This window comes from Pseudophryne corroboree, chromosome 1, assembly GCF_028390025.1.
Source record: "Pseudophryne corroboree isolate aPseCor3 chromosome 1, aPseCor3.hap2, whole genome shotgun sequence".
In the NCBI taxonomy this organism is placed as follows: Eukaryota; Metazoa; Chordata; class Amphibia; order Anura; family Myobatrachidae; genus Pseudophryne; species Pseudophryne corroboree.
In genome coordinates this window covers 79,887,256-79,906,374 of record NC_086444.1, presented here as the reverse complement: position 1 = coordinate 79,906,374, position 19,119 = coordinate 79,887,256, and the positions used below count along the sequence as shown (strand labels likewise).

The window sequence follows — 19,119 nt, the reverse complement described above, 5'->3', positions numbered from 1 at the left end:
ACAGGGAGTAAAAGAGAGATATGCAGCTCCAGGGCGGGAACATTCACAGAAATGGCGCCCTGGGGCTGGGGGAGGGGCTACAGGTTTTGGCCTTCTTCCCCTGCTGGCTTCCCCACCGGGGCGCTGCGGGCTATGAAAAACGGGGTTTTAACAGAGGGAAAAACTCCCACCTGCGCCCAATGTCCCTGGTGGCTAGTGGAGCGGCTGCCCAGTAACAGTGTCCACACCAGCGCGCGCGCGGCCCACCTCCCACGGCCGCGCTGGATCACGGTAAACAGCGGCCAAAGCACCCCTTACCTCCCCATGTACCTGCGGCCACGCGATCCTGGAGGACAGCGGCGGATGTGTGACAAACCAGAAGAACACCGGAGCCTCCGCTGTAGTTACCCGCCAACTAGGGCGTGAGAGTATACAGCGCCGCTGGGGGTGATGGAGCTGCAGCAAAGTATGTCTATCTGACATTAAACGCTGCAGCCCTTGAAGTCCTGAAAGTATTCTTATCTTCTTTCTTTAAATTAAGCTATAAATGTGCTGCAAAAGGCAGCCCCCCTGTTGATTTCCTGCTTACTGCAAGGCACCAACTTGCAAAATGAGCTTCTGTGCACTAAGGCGGGGTTATAGAGGAGGCGGCGCTGTGCATCTTGGGAACAGTCAAAGCTTTAAGCCTGTTGGTGCCTCGGATCAAGATCCTACTCTACACCTGATGTTATTCCTTGTGGAGCCCATTGTACCCCGCAGCAGAAAGAACATTTTCGTTACCATTACAAGTATCATCACCTCTTCATCAATTAAACCCTCCTCAAATATCTCATAATCCATTAACTCTGATCACCATTATTAATCAAACTCTCCAACAGTTCATTCCATTAATGTTCTTTAAAACCACAATCACCTATTTCACAGGTTCTCAAACTCGGTCCTCAGGACCCCACACAGTGCATGTTTTGCAGGTCTCCTCACAGAATCACAAGTGACATAATTAGCTCCACCTGTGGACCTTTTTAAATATGTCAGTGAGTAATTAATACACCTGTGCACCTGCTGGGTTACCTGCAAAAGATGAGCGCCTGAAATTTTTCGGGTTTTGTGTTTTGGTTTTGGGTTCGGTTCCGCGGCCGTGTTTTGGGTTCGAACGCGTTTTGGCAAAACCTCACCGAATTATTTTTGTCGGATTCGGGTGTGTTTTGGATTCGGGTGTTTTTTTCAAAAAACCCTAAAAAACAGCTTAAATCATAGAATTTGGGGGTAATTTTGATCCCAAAGTATTATTAACCTCAAAAAACATAATTTACACTCATTTTCAGCCTATTCTGAACACATCACACCTCACAATATTATTTTTAGTCCTAAAATTTGCACCGAGGTCGCTGTGTGAGTAAGATAAGCGACCCTAGTGGCCGACACAAACACCGGGCCCATCTAGGAGTGGCACTGCAGTGTCACGCAGGATGTCCCTTCCAAAAAACCCTCCCCAAACAGCACATGACGCAAAGAAAAAAAGAGGCGCAATGAGGTAGCTGACTGTGTGAGAAAGATAAGCGACCCTAGTGGCCGACACAAACACCGGGCCCATCTAGGAGTGGCACTGCAGTGTCACGCAGGATGGCCCTTCCAAAAAACCCTCCCCAAACAGCACATGACGCAAAGAAAAAAAGAGGCGCAATGAGGTAGCTGACTGTGTGAGTAAGATTAGCGACCCTAGTGGCCGACACAAACACCGGGCACATCTAGGAGTGGCACTGCAGTGTCACGCAGGATGTCCCTTCCAAAAAACCCTCCCCAAACAGCACATGACGCAAAGAAAAAAAGAGGCGCAATGAGGTAGCTGTGTGAGTAAGATTAGCGACCCTAGTGGCCGACACAAACACCGGGCCCATCTAGGAGTGGCACTGCAGTGTCACGCAGGATGTCCCTTCCAAAAAACCCTCCCCAATCAGCACATGATGCAAAGAAAAAGAAAAGAAAAAAGAGGTGCAAGATGGAATTATCCTTGGGCCCTCCCACCCACCCTTATGTTGTATAAACAAAACAGGACATGCACACTTTAACCAACCCATCATTTCAGTGACAGGGTCTGCCACACGACTGTGACTGATATGACTGGTTGGTTTGGACCCCCCCCAAAAAAGAAGCAATTAATCTCTCCTTGCACAAACTGGCTCTACAGAGGCAAGATGTCCACCTCATCTTCACCCTCCGATATATCACCGTGTACATCCCCCTCCTCACAGATTATCAAATTCGTCCCCACTGGAATCCACCATCTCAGCTCCCTGTGTACTTTGTGGAGGCAATTGCTGCTGGTCAATGTCTCCGCGGAGGAATTGATTATAATTCATTTTAATGAACATCATCTTCTCCACATTTTCTGGATGTAACCTCGTACGCCGATTGCTGACAAGGTGAGCGGCGGCACTAAACACTCTTTCGGAGTACACACTTGTGGGAGGGCAACTTAGGTAGAATAAAGCCAGTTTGTGCAAGGGCCTCCAAATTGCCTCTTTTTCCTGCCAGTATAAGTACGGACTGTGTGACGTGCCTACTTGGATGCGGTCACTCATATAATCCTCCACCATTCTATCAATGTTGAGAGAATCATATGCAGTGACAGTAGACGACATGTCCGTAATCGTTGTCAGGTCCTTCAGTCCGGACCAGATGTCAGCATCAGCAGTCGCTCCAGACTGCCCTGCATCACCGCCAGCGGGTGGGCTCGGAATTCTGAGCCTTTTCCTCGCACCCCCAGTTGCGGGAGAATGTGAAGGAGGAGATGTTGACAGGTCGCGTTCCGCTTGACTTGACAATTTTGTCACCAACAGGTCTTTCAACCCAAGCAGACCTGTGTCTGCCGGAAAGAGAGATCCAAGGTAGGCTTTAAATCTAGGATCGAGCACGGTGGCCAAAATGTAGTGCTCTGATTTCAACAGATTGACCACCCGTGAATCCTTGTTAAGCGAATTAAGGGCTGCATCCACAAGTCCCACATGCCTAGCGGAATCGCTCCGTGTTAGCTCCTTCTTCAATGCCTCCAGCTTCTTCTGCAAAAGCCTGATGAGGGGAATGACCTGACTCAGGCTGGCAGTGTCTGAACTGACTTCACGTGTGGCAAGTTCAAAGGGCATCAGAACCTTGCACAACGTTGAAATCATTCTCCACTGCACTTGAGACAGGTGCATTCCACCTACTATATCGTGCTCAATTGTATAGGCTTGAATGGCCTTTTGCTGCTCCTCCAACCTCTGAAGCATATAGAGGGTTGAATTCCACCTCGTTACCACTTCTTGCTTCAGATGATGGCAGGGCAGGTTCAGTAGTTTTTGGTGGTGCTCCAGTTTTCTGTACGTGGTGCCTGTACGCCGAAAGTGTCCCGCAATTCTTCTGGCCACCGACAGCATCTCTTGCACGCCCCTGTCGTTTTTTAAAAAATTCTGCACCACCAAATTCAAGGTATGTGCAAAACATGGGACGTGCTGGAATTGGCCCAGATTTAATGCACACACAATATTGCTGGCGTTGTCCGATGCCACAAATCCACAGGAGAGTCCAATTGGGGTAAGCCATTCCGCGATGATCTTCCTCAGTTGCCGTAAGAGGTTTTCAGCTGTGTGCGTATTCTGGAAAGCGGTGATACAAAGCGTAGCCTGCCTAGGAAAGAGTTGGCGTTTGCGAGATGCTGCTACTGGTGCCGCCGCTGCTGTTCTTGCGGCGGGAGTCCATACATCTACCCAGTGGGCTGTCACAGTCATATAGTCCTGACCCTGCCCTGCTCCACTTGTCCACATGTCCGTGGTTAAGTGGACATTGGGTACAGCTGCATTTTTTAGGACACTGGTGACTCTTTTTCTGAGGTCTGTGTACATTTTCGGTATCGCCTGCCTAGAGAAATGGAACCTAGATGGTATTTGGTACCGGGGACACAGTACCTCCAACAAGTCTCTAGTTGGCTCTGCAGTAATGATGGATACCGGAACCACGTTTCTCACCACCCAGGATGCCAAGGCCTCAGTTATCCGCTTTGCAGTAGGATGACTGCTGTGATATTTCATCTTCCTCGCAAAGGACTGTTGAACAGTCAATTGCTTACTGGAAGTAGTACAAGTGGGCTTACGACTTCCCCTCTGGGATGACCATCGACTCCCAGCGGCAACAACAGCAGCGCCAGCAGCAGTAGGCGTTACACGCAAGGATGCATCGGAGGAATCCCAGGCAGGAGAGGACTCGTCAGACTTGCCAGTGACATGGCCTGCAGGACTATTGGCATTCCTGGGGAAGGAGGAAATTGACACTGAGGGAGTTGGTGGGGTGGTTTGCGTGAGCTTGGTTACAAGAGGAAGGGATTTACTGGTCAGTGGACTGCTTCCGCTGTCACCCAAAGTTTTTGAACTTGTCACTGACTTATTATGAATGCGCTGCAGGTGACGTATAAGGGAGGATGTTCCGAGGTGGTTAACGTCCTTACCCCTACTTATTACAGCTTGACAAAGGGAACACACGGCTTGACACCTGTTGTCCGCATTTCTGGTGAAATACCTCCACACCGAAGAGCTGATTTTTTTGGTATTTTCACCTGGCATGTCAACGGCTATATTCCTCCCACGGACAACAGGTGTCTCCCCGGGTGCCTGACTTAAACAAACCACCTCACCATCAGAATCCTCCTGGTCAATTTCCTCCCCAGCGCCAGCAACACCCATATCCTCCTCATCCTGGTGTACTTCAACACTGACATCTTCAATCTGACTATCAGGAACTGGACTGCGGGTGCTCCTTCCAGCACTTGCAGGGGGCGTGCAAATGGTGGAAGGCGCATGCTCTTCACCTCCAGTGTTGGGAAGGTCAGGCATCGCAACCGACACAATTGGACTCTCCTTGTGGATTTGGGATTTCGAAGAACGCACAGTTCTTTGCGGTGCTTTTGCCAGCTTGAGTCTTTTCAGTTTTCTAGCGAGAGGCTGAGTGCTTCCATCCTCATGTGAAGCTGAACCACTAGCCATGAACATAGGCCAGGGCCTCAGCCGTTCCTTGCCACTCCGTGTGGTAAATGGCATATTGGCAAGTTTACGCTTCTCCTCCGACAATTTTATTTTAGGTTTTGGAGTCCTTTTTTTTCTGATATTTGGTGTTTTGGATTTGACATGCTCTGTACTATGACATTGGGCATCGGCCTTGGCAGACGACGTTGCTGGCATTTCATCGTCTCGGCCATGACTAGTGGCAGCAGCTTCAGCACGAGGTGGAAGTGGATCTTGATCTTTCCCTAATTTTGGAACCTCAACTTTTTTGTTCTCCATATTTTATAGGCAGAACTAAAAGGCACCTCAGGTAAACAATGGAGATGGATGGATTGGATACTAGTATTGGATACCTGCCGACTGCCGACACAGAGGTAGCCACAGCCGTGAACTACCGCACTGTACACTGGTTGATAAAGAGATAGTAGTATACTCGTAACAACTAGTATGACACTATGACGACGGTATAAAGAATGAAAAAAAAACCACGGTTAGGTGGTATATATTATAATAATAATACAATTATGGATGGACGGACTGCCTGCCGACTGCCGACACAGAGGTAGCCACAGCCGTGAACTACCGCACTGTACACTGGTTGATAAAGAGATAGTAGTATACTCGTAACAACTAGTATGACACTATGACGACGGTATAAAGAATGAAAAAAAAACCACGGTTAGGTGGTATATATTATAATAATAATACAATTATGGATGGACGGACTGCCTGCCGACTGCCGACACAGAGGTAGCCACAGCCGTGAACTACCGCACTGTACACTGGTTGATAAAGAGATAGTAGTATACTCGTAACAACTAGTATGACACTATGACGACGGTATAAAGAATGAAAAAAAAACCACGGTTAGGTGGTATATATTATAATAATAATAATACAATTATGGATGGACGGACTGCCTGCCGACTGCCGACACAGAGGTAGCCACAGCCGTGAACTACCGCACTGTACACTGGTTGATAAAGAGATAGTAGTATACTCGTAACAACTAGTATGACACTATGACGACGGTATAAAGAATGAAAAAAAAAACCACGGTTAGGTGGTATATATTATAATAATAATACAATTATGGATGGACGGACTGCCTGCCGACTGCCGACACAGAGGTAGCCACAGCCGTGAACTACCGCACTGTACACTGGTTGATAAAGAGATAGTAGTATACTCGTAACAACTAGTATGACACTATGACGACGGTATAAAGAATGAAAAAAAAACCACGGTTAGGTGGTATATATTATAATAATAATACAATTATGGATGGACGGACTGCCTGCCGACTGCCGACACAGAGGTAGCCACAGCCGTGAACTACCGCACTGTACACTGGTTGATAAAGAGATAGTAGTATACTCGTAACAACTAGTATGACACTATGACGACGGTATAAAGAATGAAAAAAAAAACACGGTTAGGTGGTATATATTATAATAATAATACAATTATGGATGGACGGACTGCCTGCCGACTGCCGACACAGAGGTAGCCACAGCCGTGAACTACCGCACTGTACACTGGTTGATAAAGAGATAGTAGTATACTCGTAACAACTAGTATGACACTATGACGACGGTATAAAGAATGAAAAAAAAACCACGGTTAGGTGGTATATATTATAATAATAATACAATTATGGATGGACGGACTGCCTGCCGACTGCCGACACAGAGGTAGCCACAGCCGTGAACTACCGCACTGTACACTGGTTGATAAAGAGATAGTAGTATACTCGTAACAACTAGTATGACACTATGACGGTATAAAGAATGAAAAAAAAACCACGGTTAGGTGGTATATATTATAATAATAATACAATTATGGATGGACGGACTGCCTGCCGACTGCCGACACAGAGGTAGCCACAGCCGTGAACTACCGCACTGTACACTGGTTGATAAAGAGATAGTAGTATACTCGTAACAACTAGTATGACACTATGACGACGGTATAAAGAAAGAAAAAAAAATACCACGGTTAGGTGGTATATATTGTAATACAATTATGGATGGACGGACTGCCTGCCGAGTTCCGACTGCCGACACAGAGGTAGCCACAGCCGTGAACTACCGCACTGTACTGTGTCTGCTGCTAATATAGACTGGTTGATAAAGAGATAGTATACAATACATACAACAATATACTACTATACTGGTGGTCAGGCACTGGTCACCACTAGTCACACTGGCAGTGGCACTCCTGCAGCAAAAGTGTGCACTGTTTAATTTTAAATTAATATAATATTATGTACTCCTGGGGGCTCCTGCTATAACAACCTGCAGTGCTCCCCAGTCTCCCCCACAATTATTATAAGCTTTGCCTTTTATACATTGATGTGCAGCACACTGGGCTGAGCTGAGTGCACACAGACTGAGTCACACTGTGTGACTGGCTGCTGCTGTGTATCGTTTTTTTTCAGGCAGAGAACGGATATAGCAGAGAACGGATATATTAAAATAAATAAAAGTTAACTAACAACAACTGCACTGGTCACTGTGGTAAACTCTGTCTGACTCTGCACAATCTCTCTCTCTCTTCTAATCTAATTTCTAATGGAGAGGACGCCAGCCACGTCCTCTCCCTATCAATCTCAATGCACGTGTGAAAATGGCGGCGACGCGCGGCTCCTTATATAGAATCCGAGTCTCGCGAGAATCCGACAGCGTCATGATGACGTTCGGGCGCGCTCGGGTTAACCGAGCAAGGCGGGAGGATCCGAGTCTGCTCGGACCCGTGAAAAAAAACATGAAGTTCGTGCGGGTTCGGTTTCAGAGAAACCGAACCCGCTCATCTCTATGCAAAACATGCACTGTGTGGGGTCCTGAGGACCGAGTTTGAGAACCACTGACCTATTTAATCAAAATAATCCCATTAACCCCTTGACCCTAGCAAACTATCAATCCCAGTCATCTGAACTAACCCCTTGTTCTTAACATTAGTTTCCCTTAGTTACGCACATTTCTCCCTCCAGCCCCACTCACCTGGCTGCCGATCAGATCTTCCTCAATGTTACACCCACAGTCCCACACAGCAGGTCACTGTGATGGAAGCAGGTACCCCTGCAGCGTGAGGGGGAGGGTCTGCCAGTGAGGAGACAGTGTCTGTGCACTCTAGTACTGGGCAGCAAGGCTCCTAAAAGTGGAGGGAGTTGGGACTAATTACTTTATCCAGAATTCTCCCCATGGTGAGGTGTCCAAGTTTTGAGAAATTACCGAAAATTAACTGAAATGTACTAATTCTCCTGCGAAGGGGGATATCAACTCTGGGCCTCATGCAGTGCTCCAAGCATTAGTGTCCAGAACGTCAGTTTTTAGAACAAAGCTATCTTCTCACCTTTAAACTATTTGTATGCACAAAAAAGGACATTTACTTTCAGCTTCTTCAGTAGCATTTTAACACATGGGTGGCGCTGTATACAGCTACCTCACCCTCCCAATGTGCAGTGGACCCACCCCATACCTGTTGCTGGCGGCACCTTTCCAGTGACATCTTCAGAAATAGGGCACATACACAGAGGATAGCAAAGACTGGCAATGTGTCAGTCTTTGTTATTTCCAGTGCCAGCACCATCTTTCCCCAGACATCACTGGACAGATAGGGGGCACTGCTGGGACACCATCATTATTTCATCTTGATGCACCAGCTCTCCTGCTCAGGCAAGAGATCCAGCACCTGACATGGGCTCCTGCTTCTGGGTCCAGGTCTACTTCATTTGCAGTAACACCCTTAACATACTCAGTCTACATTTGCCCTCAGGGATGGACTTGGGGCAAGAATTGTCCCTGACATTCTTTGTTATGGCGCATGCACTGGAAAAGGGCAGTGGTCATACATCACATTGGTGTGGCCTGGTGACATGGCCTGTCCCAGCTTGCCGGCTGAGCAGAGTTCCAGGAGGCAGAGCTGCTCAGTCTAGATTGGGCCATTGGTCCTTCAGGTATTTGCCAGAAGTGTCAGATGTGCAGCCCTTACCCATCCTGCCTCTTGTTAAAAGTGTAAGATGCACCAAATCTAGTATAAATAGTTGAGTAGTCTTGTCAGGGTCACAACAGTGACCAGGCAGTGTTAGCAGTGCTAGGCTGCCACTCCTCTGAGTACAAGGACCAAAGCGTAGCCCAGAAAGGATCTAATGAATCAGGAAAGACTCCTTCCAGCTGCATCCTTTATTTCTCTAACGTCCTAAGTGGATGCTGGGACTCCGTAAGGACCATGGGGAATAGCGGCTCCGCAGGAGACTGGGCACAACTAAAGAAAGCTTTAGGACTACCTGGTGTGCACTGGCTCCTCCCTCTATGACCCTCCTCCAGACCTCAGTTAGAATTTTGTGCCCGGCTGAGCTGGATGCACACTAGGGACTCTCCTGAGCTCTTAGAAATAAAGTATATTTTAGGTTTTTTATTTTCAGTGAGATCTGCTGGCAACAGACTCACTGCTACGAGGGACTAAGGGGAGAAGAAGCGAACCTACCTGCTTGCAGCTAGCTTGGGCTTCTTAGGCTACTGGACACCATTAGCTCCAGAGGGATCGAACACAGGCCCAGCCTCGGTCGTCCGGTCCCGGAGCCGCGCCGCCGTCCCCCTTACAGAGCCAGAAGCAAGAAGACATTCCTGGAAAGCGGCGGTAGAAGACTTCGGTCTTCATCAAGGTAGCGCACAGCACTGCAGCTGTGCGCCATTGCTCCTCATGCACACCTAACACTCCGGTCACTGCTGGGTGCAGGGCGCTGGGGGAAGGGCGCCCTGAGCAGCAATATAGTATACCTTGCTGGCACAAAAAACACATAATATAGTCATAGAGACTATATATGTGAAAAATACCCCTGCCAGATATACATAAAAAAGCGAGAGAAGTCCGCCGGAAAAGGGGCGGGGCTATCTCCCTCAGCACACTGGCGCCATTTTCCAGACTACACAGGGTAAAAAAGAGAGGGGGGGGGGGGCACTAAATTTAGGCGCAGTATTACATATATAAGCAGCTATTGGGAAAAATCACTAAGTTATAGTGTTAATCCCTGTGTTATATAGCGCTCTGGTGTGTGCTGGCATACTCTCTCTCTGTCTCCCCAAAGGGCTTTTGTGGGGTCCTGTCAGTCAGAGCATTCCCTGTGTGTGTGCGGTGTGTCGGTACGGCTGTGTCGACATGTTTGATGAGGAGGCTTATGTGGAGGCGGAGCAGGTGCCGATAAATGTGATGTCACCCCCTGCGGGGCCGACACCTGAATGGATGGTAATGTGGAAAGAATTACGTGATAGTGTCGACTCCTTACATAAAAGGTTTGACGACATAACAGATGTGGGACAGCCGGCTTCTCAGCTCGTGCCTGCCCAGGCATCTCAAAAGCCATCAGGGGCTCAAAAACGCCCGCTACCTCAGATGGCAGACACAGATGTCGACACGGATACTGACTCCAGTGTCGACGACGATGAGACTACTGTACATTCCAATAGAGCCACCCGTTATATGATTGCGGCAATGAAAAATGTCTTGCACATTTCTGATATTACCCCAGGTACCACAAAAAAGGGTATAATGTTTGGGGAGAAAAAACTACCAGTGGTTTTTTCCCCCATCTGATGAATTAAATGAAGTATGTGAAGAAGCGTGGGCTTCCCCCGATAAGAAACTGGTAATTTCTAAAAAGTTACTAATGGCGTACCCTTTCCCGCCAGAGGACAGGTTACGCTGGAAGACATCCCCTAGAGTGGATAAAGCGCTCACACGGCTTTCAAAGAAGGTGGCACTGCCGTCTCCGGACACGGCCGCCCTCAAGGAACCTGCTGATAGGAAGCAGGAGGCTATCCTGAAGTCTGTTTATACACACTCAGGCATTATATTGAGACCAGCCATTGCTTCAGCATGGATGTGCAGTGCTGCAGCTGCGTGGTCAGATTCCCTGTCAGATAATATTGATACCTTAGACAGGGACACCATATTGCTAACCATAGAGCATATAAAAGACGCTGTCTTATACATGAGAGATGCACAGAGGGATATTTGCCGGCTGGCATCTAGAATAAATGCAATGTCCATTTCTGCCAGGAGGGGTTTATGGACTCGGCAGTGGACAGGAGATGCAGATTCTAAAAGGCACATGGAAGTTTTGCCTTACAAGGGTGAGGAGTTGTTTGGGGATGGTCTCTCTGACCTAGTTTCCACAGCGACAGCTGGGAATTCAGCGTTTTTACCCCATGTTCCCTCACAGCCAAAGAAAGCACCGTATTATCAAGTACAGTCCTTTCGGCCCCAGAAAGGAAAGCGGGTTAGAGGCGCGTCCTTTCTGCGCAGAGGCAGAGGTAGAGGGAAAAAGCTGCAAAATACAGACAGTTCCCAGGAACAAAAATCCTCCCCCGCTTCCTCTAAGTCCACAGCATGACGCTGGGGCGGTGGGGGCCCGTCTCAAGTACTTCAGCGATCAGTAGGCTTGCTCACGGGTGGATCCCTGGATTCTACAAGTGGTATCTCAGGGATACAAGCTAGAATTCGAGACGTCTCCCCCTCGCCGTTTCCTCAAATCTGCCTTGCCGACGGGGAGGCAGTGCTGGAGGCAATTCACAAGCTGTATTCGCAGCAGGTGATAGTCAAGGTACCCCTCCTTCAACAAGGACGGGGTTACTATTCCACAATGTTTGTGGTACCGAAACCGGACGGTTCGGTGAGACCCATTTTAAATTTGAAATCCTTGAACACGTATATAAAAAGATGCAAGTTCAAGATGGAATCGCTCAGGGCGGTTATTTCAAGCCTGGAGGAAGGGGATTACATGGTATCACTGGACATCAAGGATGCTTACCTGCATGTCCCCGTTTACCCTCCTCACCAGGAGTACCTTAGATTTTGAGTACAGGAATGTCATTACCAATTCCAGACGTTGCCGTTTGGTCTGTCCACGGCACCGAGGGTATTTACCAAGGTAATGGCCGAAATGATGATACTCCTTCGAAAGAAGGGAGTTATAATTATCCCGTACTTGGACAATCTCCTTATAAAGGCGAGGTCCAGGGAACAGTTGTTGATCGGGGTAGCACTAGCTCAGGAAGTGCTACAACAGCACGGCTGGATCCTGAATATTCCAAAGTCGCAGCTGGTTCCTGCAACGCGTCTATTGTTCCTGGGGATGGTTCTGGACACAGAACAGAAAAAGGTGTTTCTCCCGGAGGAGAAGGCCAAGGAGTTGTCATCGCTAGTCAGAGACCTCCTAAAACCAAAACAGGTGTCGCACGCGAGTCCTGGGAAAAATGGTAGCTTCTTACGAAGCAATTCCATTCGGAAGGTTCCATGCAAGGATCTTTCAGTGGGATCCGTTGGACAAGTGGTCCGGATCGCATCTTCAGATGAATTGGATGATAACCCTGTCTGCAAGGACCAGGGTGTCTCTACTGTGGTGGCTGCAGAGTGCTCATCTTCTGGAGGGCCGCAGATTCGGCATACAGGACTGGGTCCTGGTGACCACGGATGCCAGCCTTCGAGGCTGGGGGGCAGTCACACAGGGAAGACATTTCCAAGGACTATGGTCAAGCCAGGAGATGTCCATACACATAAATATTCTGGAACTAAGGGCCATTTACAATGCCCTCAGTCAGGCAAGGCCCCTGCTTCAAAGCCAGCTGGAGCTGATCCAGTCAGACAACATCACGGCGGTCGCCCATGTAAACCGACAGGGCGGCACGAGAAGCAGGGTGGCGATGGCAGAAGCCACAAGGATTCTCCGATGGGCGGAAAATCACGTGTTAGCACTGTCAGCAGTGTTCATTCCGGGATTGGACAACTGGGAAGCAGACTTCCTCAGCAGGCACGACCTCCACCCGGGAGAGTGGGGACTTCATCCAGAAGTCTTCCGGCTAATTACAAACCGGTGGGAAAGGCCACAGGTGGACATGATGGCGTCCCTCCTCAACAAAAAGCTAGAAAACTATTGCGCCAGGTCAAGGGACCCTTAGGCGATAGCGGTGGACGCTGTAGTGACACCGTGGGTGTACCAGTCGGTTTGTGTTCCCTCCTCTTCCTCTCATACCCAAGGTGCTGAGGATAATAAGAAGGAGAAGAGTAAGAACTATACTCATTGTTCCGGATTGGCCAAGAAGAGCTTGGTACCCAGAACTTCAAGAGATGGTCTCAGAGGACCCATGGCATCTACCGCTCAGACAAGACCTACTGCAGCAGGGTCCCTGTCTGTTCCAAGACTTACTGCGGTTGCGTTTGACGGCATGGCGGTTGAACACCGGATCCTAAAGGAAAAGGGCATTCCGGAGGAAGTCATTCCTACGCTGATCCGCTGATCAAAGCCAGGAAGGATGTAACCGCAAAACATTATCACCGCATATGGCGAAAATATGTTGCGTGGTGTGAGGCCAGAAAGGCCCCAGCGGAGTAATTTCAGCTGGGTCGATTCCTGCACTTCCTACAGTCAGGGGGGGTGACTATGGGCCTCAAATTGGGTTCCATTAAGGTCCAGATGTCGGCTCTGTCGATTTTCTTCCAAAGAGAACTGGCTTCACTGCCTGAAGTTCAGACTTTTGTTAAAGGAGTGCTGCATATTCAGCCCCCTTTTGTGCCTCCAGTGGCACCTTGGGATCTCAACGTGGTGTTGGATTTCCTAAAGTCGCATTGGTTTGAGCCACTTAAAACCGTGGAGCTAAAGTATCTCACGTGGAAAGTGGTCATGCTGTTGGCCTTGGCCTCGGCCAGGCGTGTGTCAGAATTGGCGGCTTTGTCATGTAAAAGCCCTTATCTGATTTTCCATATGGATAGGGCGGAATTGAGGACTCCTTCCCAATTCCTGCCTAAGGTGGTATCAGCTTTTCATTTGAACCAACCTATTGTGGTGCCTGCGGCTACTAGGGACTTGGAGGATTCCAAGTTGCTGGACGTAGTCAGGGCCCTGAAAATGTATGACTATGCAGACTATTGCTCGCTGGATCTGTAGCACGATTCAGCTTGCACATTCTGCGGCTGGACTGCCGCATCCTAAATCAGTGAAAGCCCATTCCACGAGGGAGGTAGGCTCTTCTTGGGCGGCTGCCCGAGGGGTCTCGGCTTTGCAACTTTGCCGAGCAGCTACTTGGTCGGGGTCAAACACATTTGCAAGATTTTACAAGTTTGACACCCTGGCTGAGGAGGACCTAGAGATCGCTCATTCGGTGCTGCAGAGTCATCCGCACTCTCCCGCCCGTTTGGGAGCTTTGGTATGATCCCCATGGTCCTTACGGAGTCCCAGCATCCACTTAGGACATTAGAGAAAATAAGATTTTACTCACCGGTAAATCTATTTCTCGTAGTCCGTAGTGGATGCTGGGCGCCCATCCCAAGTGCGGATTGTTTGCAATACTTGTATATAGTTATTGTATTAACTAAAGGGTTATTGTTGAGAGCCATCTGTTGAGAGGCTCAGTTGTATTTCATAGTGTTAACTGGGTATAATATCACGAGTTGTACGGTGTGATTGGTGTGGCTGGTATGAGTCTTACCCGGGATTCCAAATCCTTTCCTTATTGTGTCAGCTCTTCCGGGCACAGTATCCTAACTGATGTCTGGAGGAGGGTCATAGAGGGAGGAGCCAGTGCACACCAGGTAGTCCTAAAGCTTTCTTTAGTTGTGCCCAGTCTCCTGCGGAGCCGATATTCCCCATGGTCCTTACGGAGTCCCAGCATCCACTACGGACTACGAGAAATAGATTTACCGGTGAGTAAAATCTTATTTTTTCTTCATGCACATCTTTGTATGTGCCCTGGGAAGATGAGAGGAATCCCAAACATGCCAGGGCGTAGCACCCAAGCCGCTAATGATGGCATGTTCACACCTTCTTCAGCAGTGCACATATAAAGACCCACATACTTAACCATGCACCCCTGATGCCGCGGCCCCAGAGATCTCCCAACAGGCTTGTACATGCCTTGCAGCCACACAACACACATCTATGCGCTATATGTAAGGTTGCATACATGGGCTGGAATCAAGAAGTTGAGCACCGGGCTGCAATTCTAAGCAACATGTAAGCTAAATACAGGTGCTAACAGGGATGCACCCCCTAGATCTAGGACTTTTGCGCCGGTCAACAGCACCGCTTGTGCACCCCTTGTTGAGGCCCTGAGTGACTCCCAATATGTATTTTACAAATTAAAAGATGACATAAATAAGCATAATATGCCTCCACATTATAATCCTAATTAAATGACACAAGTGCACTGATGTCAGGTGTTAGGGTTCTGGATTAGCGATTTTAGTAACTCTCGTTCTCTCTCTGTCTCCACAGCTATAAAGAATCAGCAATGAAGCTGAGCGCCATCAGGAAATCTCTCCCATTCCCTCCAGACCAGCAGTTATTACGGTGGGTGGAGCACATCATCCAGTCAGGAGGAGGCGGCCATCTTCGTCCCTATTCTTATCAGCAGCCCTGGTATCAGCAGTATCTGCTGGATGTCATTTTATTCATCAGCGTCTGTCTCACTGTGACGCTCTACCTCATTGTGACATTATTCAGGGTTCTCATCAGGAAACTGCTCTCTCCTGGGAAACACAAACAACATTAGCGCTATGCACACTGTGTCAGCACCAAGGTCACATGGAGGGGGCTACGCTGCTGACACAGATGTGCCGTTTCTGCAAGACGACTGTGAATGATAATAAACTGGTGCAAGTGTCATTGAGTAACATCACTAAGGGGTACATTTACTAAGCAGTGATAAGAGCGGAGAAGTGAGCCAGTGGAGAAGTTGCCCCATCAACCAATCAGCAGCTCTGTATCATTTTATAGTATGCAAATTATAGATGTTACTTCAGTGCTGATTGGTTGCCATGGGCAACTTCTCCACTGGCTCACTTCTCCACTCTTATCACTGCTTAGTAAATGTACCCCTTAGAGCAGAGGTTCTCAAACTCGGTCCTCAGGACCCCACACAGTGCATGTTTTGCAGGTAACCCAGCAGGTGCACAGGTGTATTAATTACTCACTGACACATTTTAAAAGGTCCACAGGTTGAGCTAATTATTGCACTTGTGATTCTGTGAGGAGACCTGCAAAACATGCACTGTGTGGGGTCCTGAGGACCGAGTTTGAGAACCTCTGCCTTAGAGCCTGTACTGGGAATTGCAGACATTAATCTTCATGCTCCATTATAGGAAGACGATGTACTAAAGCACACATGGGAGAGAGAGTGACACGTTTATACTCTTCCCTCCATATTTGTCTCTTCTCCGTCACTTAGCGCGGGTATCTGCCAGGGGGTGTGCCCAGACGAGCAGGTGCAGCAATGTGACTGTTACCATTCAGTGTGTGTGTCGCTCTTTTCCCTCCTCTGTGCCCCAATATCCTCCTCTACCTCATCCTATGCTCCGTATTATAACTGTAGATTGTATACAGTGCCGCTAGTTCGTGCCAGTGATTTACATCTGGCTGTGATGTATTATTGTGGTTCTATTGCATCGACAGTGGCTGCATAGCACAAAAATAACATAAGAAACTAGCAAATGGTATTGTCATTTTTTTTTTTTATTATTATTAGTGCACCTGCTATACCTTTGCCAAGTCCACTGTAACTTTTAGGCTGCATATTTGTCAATGGATTTGCAACAATTAGGGCCTGACTGAGAGTCACCCGCCGCTGTAACCGATTTAGCAGCTTTTGTGACACTCGTATTTGAGATTTTATGCTAATGCTGGTGTCAGTCCCCCCCCCCCCCGGTGTACATCCTGACTGTACAAGGACTGTTTTGCTCAAAGTAGGCTTAATACCGCTTGGTACGACATCATCGAAACGTGCACCAGCAATATGGCAGGAGCAGATTTTCCATCTGAGTGTGGCCTCCAGTGTGAGAGAGTGAGCGTCTGTATACGCGGCCGCTTCAGCGACACACCTGCAACATTTTTTAAGCAGGACCATAAGACTGACCATCTTTGTGCGTCTCAATAGCCACCTCCCAGTTACCCCCAGGAACGGCCAGCACAATACCGTGTGTCGCAATCACAACTGCGCCTCTGTATGTACTGTACACACTGTGGGACACGTGCCTTAGGAGTTTTTAGGGATTTTAAAGCACTTTTCTCTGACGTCCTAGTGGATGCTGGGAACTCCGTAAGGACCATGGGGAATAGCGGCTCCGCAGGAGACTGGGCACAAAAGTAAAAGCTTTAGGACTAGCTGGTGTGCACTGGCTCCTCCCCCTATGACCCTCCTCCAAGCCTCAGTTAGATTTTTGTGCCCGGCCGAGAAGGGTGCATGCTAGGTAGCTCTCCAGAGCTGCTTAGAGTAAAAGTTTTAAATAGGTTTTTATTTTTATTTTCAGTGAGACCTGCTGGCAACAGGCTCACTGCATCGTGGGACTAAGGGGAGAAGAAGCGAACTCACCTGAATGCAGAGTGGATTGGGCTTCTTGGCTACTGGACATTAGCTCCAGAGGGACGATCACAGGTTCAGCCTGGATGGGTCCCGGAGCCGCGCCGCCGGCCCCCTTACAGAGCCAGAAGAGCGAAGAGGTCCGGAAAAATCGGCGGCAGAAGACGTTCCCGTCTTCAATAAGGTAGCGCACAGCACTGCAGCTGTGCGCCATTGCTATCAGCACACTTCACACTCCGGTCACTGAGGGTGCAGGGCGCTGGGGGGGAGCGCCCTGAGACGCAATAAAACATGTTTTAAACCTTATATGGCTAAAGAAATGCATCACATATAGCTCCTGGGCTATATGGATGCATTTAACCCCTGCCAGTTTTCCTAAAAAAAGCGGGAGAAAAGGCCGCCGAAAAGGGGGCGGAGCCTATCTCCTCAGCACACAAGCGCCATTTTCCCTCACAGCTCCGCTGGAAGGACGGCTCCCTGACTCTCCCCTGCAGTCCTGCTACAGAATCAGGGTAAAACAAGAGAGGGGGGGCACTAATTGGCAGAAAATACATATACAGCAGCTATAGAAGGGAGAAACACTTATATAAGGTTATCCCTGCATATATATAGCGCTCTGGTGTGTGCTGGCAAACTCTCCCTCTGTCTCCCCAAAGGGCTCGTGGGGTCCTGTCCTCTATCAGAGCATTCCCTGTGTGTGTGCTGTGTGTCGGTACGATTGTGTCGACATGTATGAGGAGGAAAATGATGTGGAGGCGGAGCAATTGCCTGTAATAGTGATGTCACCCCCTAGGGAGTCGACACCTGACTGGATGGTCGTATGGAAGGAATTACGTGACAGTGTCAGCACTTTGCAAAAAACTGTTGACGACATGAGACAGCCGGCAAATCAGTTAGTGCCTGTCCAGGCGTCTCAAACACCGTCAGGGGCTCTAAAGCGCCCGTTACCTCAGATGGTCGACACAGACCCAGACACGGATACTGACTCCAGTGTCGACGGTGACGAGACAAACGTAATGTCCAGTAGGGCCACACGTTACATGATCACGGCAATGAAGGAGGCTTTGAACATTTCTGATACTACAAGTACCACAAAAAAGGGTATTATGTGGGGTGTGAAAAAACTACCCATAGTTTTTCCTGAATCAGATGAATTAAATGAGGTGTGTGACAAAGCGTGGGTTTCCCCCGATAAAAAACTGCTGATTTCTAATAAATTATTGGCATTATACCCTTTCCCGCCAGAGGTTAGGGCGCGTTGGGAAACACCCCCTAGGGTAGATAAGGCGCTCACACGCTTATCAAAACAAGTGGCGTTACCATCTTCTGATACGGCCGCCCTCAAGGAACCAGCTGATAGAAAGCTGGAAAATATCCTAAAAGGTATATACACACATACTGGTGTTATACTACGACCAGCAATCGCCTCAGCCTGGATGTGCAGCGCTGGAGTGGCTTGGTCGGATTCCCTGACTGAAAATATTGATACCCTGGATAGGGACAGTATATTGTTGACTATAGAGCATTTAAAGGATGCATTACTATATATGCGAGATGCACAGAGGGATATTTGCACCCTGGCATCAAGAGTAAGTGCGTTGTCCATTTCTGCCAGAAGAAGTTTATGGACACGACAGTGGTCAGGTGATGCGGATTCAAAACGGCATATGGAAGTTTTGCCGTATAAAGGGGAGGAGTTATTTGGGGTCGGTCTATCAGACCTGGTGGCCACGGCGACGGCTGGAAAATCCACCTTT

The 19,119-nt window shown here is 48.5% G+C and overlaps 1 protein-coding gene across 3 annotated transcripts in view; it reads left to right on the top strand.

The window, feature by feature from the left end:
* Window positions 1-15,706, top strand: part of LOC135056126 (UDP-glucuronosyltransferase 3A1-like) — a 198,429-nt gene extending 182,723 nt beyond the window's left edge. For all 3 annotated transcript variants that reach the window (XM_063960917.1, XM_063960936.1, XM_063960926.1), the window contains exon 7: window positions 15,283-15,706. In XM_063960917.1, coding sequence (XP_063816987.1) covers window positions 15,283-15,559 — 277 coding nt within the window. In that variant the 3' untranslated portion in view covers window positions 15,560-15,706. The remainder of the gene's footprint in view (window positions 1-15,282) is intronic.
* Window positions 15,707-19,119: the final 3,413 nt, after the last annotated feature.